The 6,346-nt window shown below is 42.1% G+C and overlaps 1 protein-coding gene across 1 annotated transcript in view; it reads right to left on the bottom strand.

Annotated features, from left to right (window-relative positions):
- Positions 1-3,613: 3,613 nt before the first annotated feature.
- Positions 3,614-6,346, bottom strand: part of LOC101851379 (protein bark beetle) — a gene marked incomplete in the record, with an annotated part of 50,083 nt that continues 47,350 nt past the window's right edge. The window contains 1 exon segment of the mRNA XM_013089811.1: positions 3,614-6,092. Within this exon segment, the coding sequence (XP_012945265.1) occupies positions 3,982-6,092 (2,111 nt within the window).

Raw genomic sequence — 6,346 nt, 5'->3', positions numbered from 1 at the left:
ACAGACAGACAGACAGACAGACAGACAGACAGACAGACAGACAGACAGACAGACAAACAGACAGAGAGACATTTTGAGCATTTAAAAAAAGAAGTACATCATTTTGAAAAACTGACAAACTATAATTTTTGCTGTACATTGAAATGATGTAGCTATCATTCAAAAGGCATTCATGCTTGGTGGCGAGTTAGTGAAAGCAGGAACAGCGATCATAATAATATAAGATACAGGGGGAAAAAACAAACTAAAATCAACAAGGATGTCTCAATGTACTTCATCTGCTGGTTTTTATAAAGCACAAAAAAGTGTTTTGTTTGTGTATATTTCACAGATTAGGAGACAAATGTACAATTTCAAATGACATGCACTTTACTTCTACAGCAGCATAGAAAATGACACTGAAAATGAAAACAGCCTCTACAATTATTCAAATAGCTTTTTAGAAAAAAATTTAATAATTCAAAACACTATCCCTCACAAAAGTAAAAATAATAAAGCAAGGCACTGTTCTGCACCTAGTGCTACAATAAATCAATAAACTTCCTTTACAAGACTGCAGTGTGAACCCATTTCCCTTAAGCAAGCCAAGGGAGGAAACTCAGATTTCAAATTTCTGACCCTGAATTTCCCGGCAATTGTGTGACCACCTTGATGACCAAAAAAAAAAAGAAAAGTGAAAAAATTCTGTCGAACAACTTAAACTCACAGAGGAATACTAGATCTACAAATTTTGCAGAAACAAAACGCTCATTCGTGAGTCATCTTTTTTTACATTTTTCCCCTGACATAATATCTGGAATCAGTATGAAAAGTTCATGAAAACATCAGCCTAGTAGGCCTAGTGAGGTAGGACGGAACATGAGTGTATTGAACTCCTAGTATCAGCTTTTTTAAGTACAATCCGATGCCTCAAGAAGAGAAAAATGAGAGGAAAGGACATTATAGAGGAGACAGCACCGGACTTGTGGGGAAATTAATTATTATTATAAAAGGTGAAACAAAAATTAAAATACTGGTACAATACAACCTGACACTGCGACCACTTGCTTCAGCAAAACGTATTGTAGCGAAGAACCCCCTTGGTGGGTATATGGAAAGCCATTCCACCTTTGTGTGTATATGGAAAGCCATTCCACCTTTGTGTGTCTATGGAAAGCCATTCCACCTTTGTGTGTATATATGGAAAGCCATTCCACCTTTGTGTGTATATGGAAAACCATTCCACCTTTGTGTGTATATGGAAAGCCATTCCACCTTTGCGTGAAGCCAATTTTGTCATCTAATTTTTCAGCAGCACAAATTTCCCTTTAAAACTGCTCCTTAAAATAATGTATTTGCATGAAATTATCACCGGATGGAGAAGAACTGAACGTAATAAACATGCAGTTCGGTTATAGATACGATGCATTTACTGAGGTTTTGTAGATTTTTGTTATGACAGAAAACAACTGCTGCCATGCACTTGCTGAACTGGTGTGCCACATTATATTACTTTTCTACACACTTTCGGTACTTCGGTAATCAGGTCATAACCATTTCCAAAGAAGGCCTTTCTTTGATCAACTAGATTGCCAAACACAGGCTTTACTGTAACGTTCCAACTTTTCCGCACGACATTCCTAAGACTATGGCATTCTGATTTCTCTACAACACACACTACTTAGTAAAGGCTGGGGAAAGCATGAGAGGTCCAAATATATCTCTGTCCGACCCAAAGATGAAACTTTTCAGAAAAGGCAAATACGTAAGCATACAAATCATTTTAACTATGAATGACAGTCACGTTTTTCCATTCTAAAAAAAATGTCACAATCAAAATCAATGTTTAAAGATTACGACTATAACTTCTGAAAATGATATGCTTCTTCTTTTCTCATTTACACTATAGAATAAATCACTGATCTTAGTAAAATTGTCATAGAACAATATTCACAAATGAAAAAAATTGGCATGATTGATACATGTACACATGAAGCAATTCTCCTCACCGTATATAAAAAAAGCACTGTCAACGACAAACTGGAAAGTGCTGCAGACATTTATTTATTGCACAGGGTAGTTGAGCACAATAAATCTTTTCATGAATTTCGCCTTGGCAGGGATCGAGTCAGAATCAATAGAGACCGTTTTTAAAAAAAAGGTAGGATGGGGTGGGGGTGGGGCCTGGTCACCTGGAAACCAGACTTTTGAGCAATTGAGGTGGAATCGGTTTTGCTGTACAAACTACAACACTCTTGTAAGTATCTGTGCTTCCAAAGCTGAACAGAGGAAGATCCACGGAAGCCTTTTTGAATGTGTTTATATTCCTAAAACTAAATATTCACTAGTGTTTTCACTGTTCAGCAATTTTTTATCCATTTTGCAAACACAGTTGCGAGGCATAATTTTTTTCCCAACTCTTTATATCAGCTGAGCAAATGAATACTCAATGATGACAGGTTGAGGAAAAAAACTTTTCACCTCTTTAAAAATAACTGGAAAAGTTTGGAATGGTTTTTAATTTTCCAAAACTGTTGGGCAATTGCAAACCACTGGTAAACTGACACAGACTGCTTTTCAGTTAAAAATTAAAGACTGTATCATTTCTGTGGCAACCAGAAGATTGGTCATGATGAAACATTAATGGAACATCCTTCTTCAGCAGGCCAAGTATCCATACCAATTAGGCTAAGAAAATTATCTTCAGGTGCTGCAACCCCCCCCCCTCCCCCCACCTCATTCCAACGTACATATATGCGAGACAGCATCACATAATGTCAAAGATTTCCAATTTTCCACCATTTGACTGGGTAAAACAGCAGGCCCTACCATTACAAAATTTTCAACCATTACAATAAAATCATGAAAAAAATATTTGTCCACCTGTGTACAGGTAACAGTAGTGTATTCAACAAGAAAATTGAGAAAATTATCAAGAAAGCAGTGGCTAAATTCTGCAGAAAGGCTGTGGCTTAAAAATCTCAAATCAAATCACCTACACAAATCACATTCAGGAACAAAATGAATCCAAGGCTTTACATTTTATATATCTACGCAATTCTAAAAAGATAATAAAAGTACATACCTAAACAATAAATGCACAAAAAATATGAGTCACTGTTAGTGGTCCAAAGTCTTGTCTTTTTTAGCAAACGAGAGATCACCCATTCATTCAGCCATTGATCTAGGACCATGTTATCAAAGGCAAGGGTCTTTACAAGTTTTGTCTCACTAAGTTCAACATAGCTCTTACCCTGAAAAAAAAAAGCAAGAGTGTATGTATCACGACGCGGTGGAATCAGGCGCTCGTCAGTTTTGGGGCATATAGAGTTATTGATATAGTCTTAAAGCTTGTTTATTTGTCTTGTTTTCGAATTACCGAGCTAGCTTCAATAGAAGTCGAGATATTTCAGATTGAAGGAAGTGGGGGTCACCCAGTTTCAGGGATAAAATTAGCAAGAAATGGCCGTCAAAGTTTGGTGACTTTCAAAGTTTGAGAGTCCTTGGAAACTGTAAATTAACATTTTTTGTGCTTTAATCATTGTTTTTCTGTAAAATCTACGCACAGTGTATTTTTATATAGACATAAAAGGTGCTGAGCCAAAAAATAAAAATTCAATAAAAATTGCCAAACTGGAAGAGAAATGCCATTTTCTTCGATATCATTATTTTGATGAGTGCCTGATTTCACAACGATGCCTCACATATGGCCTCTTCAAGCAGTTGTACATGTCTAACAAGAGACCAGCGTATAAACACAAAGGACTTTTAAAAAACGGTACTTTTTAAACCATCCAGTCAGTAAAATCCTCCAAACATTGAAGAACAGTTGCACAGTGTCTTCATGTGATGAGTAGCACCCATGCTAGGGGCCCTCTCCACATTTCAGTCTCTGTACAGAAATGGTCAGTATTTTCACTCACTTCAGATTTCAGGTTCCGAAATAAATTCATCCCTTTCACGTTTCAGTCATAATAGGAAAACACTCTGTTATCATTCATTTCAAATTTCAGTCTCTACTGGCTCTGAGTGCTTGGGTCTGGCACCTCTACCACCCAGATACAGCATGTCCGTTGACCCCCGGTGTCTACTGGGCATAAGTTCCTCCCCTGGGGAGTAGGGTGGGGGCTCTTCACTCACGCTACTACTGTGGAAACTGGGGGGTCCCAAGTCCAGCCTGTCTCTACTGGCAGACGGCCGCACGGGCCGGCCTATGTCTTGGCTGTACGGAGGGGGCTGGGGTAAAGAGACGAGGTCTTCACGGCTGCCCCTGGTTCGTGGCCGGTTTGAGAAAGTGGACGTTTCTGGAGTGTATGAAGCTCCTGGCTTAGGGGGTAGTGGGTCGTTGAATCTGTCATTTACTGATGGCTGGTACTTTCTTGGCATGTAATCCACATCTGACTGGATGGAGGGTGCATAGCTGTCAAGATCTGACTCAAGTGGCTGCCGAAAATGGGAAGGTTTTGGCAGAGGTGCTGGGGTTGGTGGGCCAAGTCGTTCTCTGCTGCGACCTATCGTTGGATTACTTAAGGGCCGTGGCATATAGTCAGAATCCGGAATCTGATCTTTCCCATACGGATTCGGGTCTGTAGGGCTGTAGTCAACAGGCTCGTACCTGTTGGTGGACCGGCTTCGATCAGAACCCTCATACACTGGGTCGTATAGCAATCCTTGGCTGCTCCTCAGAGACCCTGAGCCACCATAGACTGGGTCGTATAATGGACCCTTCCTTGAATCTCCAGTGGGTCCTTGCATGTTGTAGTAGAGAGGACCTGACCTCTCTGAGGCTCGATCGCTGGGGTCATACGCTGGTTGTCGCGGGCCAGGTTCATTGTTGTACAAGATTTCCTGGCTTCCTAAACTCCTCTGTCTTGGAGCAGGGGCAGGGCTGTGTCCTGGAGCGTAGCCATCTCTACCGCTAGTCACCGATGACACACCAGAGACATCATCCCTCAGGGCACCATCATGTGGCCGTATATGTTTGGGTCGCGGGGCAGGTCTTGGCTGGTACCTTCTGTTTTGGTCTGAGGAAGGGCCTACAAAGTGTGGATCGGGAGGAGGGGTGGGAAGATTATCCCTGGAGGAGGATCGAGGTGGTGGAAAGTTCGGTTTGACTGGATTATTCATGGAATCATCTGGCTGAGCAAAACTGGACAGAGACTTGCTTTTGTGGGGAAGTGGGCCTGCCTTAGCCTCACTGCCAGACAAGTTGTCCCGGGACCGAGACTTGCCCCTAGCACCAAAGCCAGGGTGTGCAGCAGCTGCTCCCAAAGGTGGCCTCTCCGACAAATGCTCCTGCGACCTGTTGACCCGATAGTGCAAATATTTGGCATCAACCTCATCTGCATCCTGTCCACGGTTTTCGCCTTTGACATCCTGCTCCCCCTCCTCCTCATCATCATCAAAGCTAATGTCATCATAGTACTCATCATCGCTCTCTTTTCTAATAGAGTCATCATCAGAATTTTCTTTGTACTCTCCTCTCTTTTCATCATCATCCTCATCCCTCTGACTGTAATTATACGGTCGTCTTCCAGCATCTCTCAATCTTCTCTCTCTTTCCATCCTCTCTCTTTCCCGATCCTGTCTTTCTCTCTCCCTGTTCGTCTCCCTCTCTCTATCCTCCACCCTGGCTACCGGTCTGTTACGACCACCCGACCTGTCGGGCCTGAGGCTGTGTACCTGCCTGCTATAATCGGGTCTGGCAGGGGCAGGCTCTGGCTCTCCATCCACTTCTGAGTCGGATCGGAGACTGTGAACACTCCCACTAATACCGTTACTGACGGCCGAACTCGAGTTCTTGGTCAGAGAGGAATCTAATGACCTTGCATCCAGCTCGTTCAGTCTCCGCCTGGAGTGACCCTCGGACAACATTATAAGGGACGACTTTGTACCTCGCAGGGAACCGTTGATCTTGGTCAAGTTGTTCAGGGATGACCGGATCGAGGCAGTCCGTTCAAAGCGCTCTTTCTCACGTCGCTTAGACTTCATGGACCACAGAATGGCGATGACAACAATAATGATGATGATGACGCCTCCAACACCAGCACAGATACCAATAATCATGGCTTGGATTGACGATGCAAGTTCTTCCGGTATTTCCACGTATGGGTCTGGGCAAACAAAACAGAAATGTTCTCAAGTTCATATTGACAAAGAAACAGAGGCAACACAATTGTGTGCAGATCAAAAAGGATTTTAAATATTGTGAGGAAATGGACATCTATGCAGGAATTTTGTAGTCAGTGAAAGAAAGAAGCTAAAAGTCTTACTCACAAAAAAAAAGAGAGAGAGAGAGAGAGAGAGAGAGAGAGAGAGAGAGAGAGAGACAGACAGACAGACAGACAGACAGACAGACAGACAGACA

The sequence above is a fragment of the Aplysia californica genome, unplaced genomic scaffold, assembly GCF_000002075.1.
Source record: "Aplysia californica isolate F4 #8 unplaced genomic scaffold, AplCal3.0 scaffold01055, whole genome shotgun sequence".
NCBI lineage: Eukaryota > Metazoa > Mollusca > Gastropoda > Aplysiida > Aplysiidae > Aplysia > Aplysia californica.
Note: the sequence above shows the minus strand (reverse complement) of the source record. Positions and strands in the feature narration are given on the sequence as shown.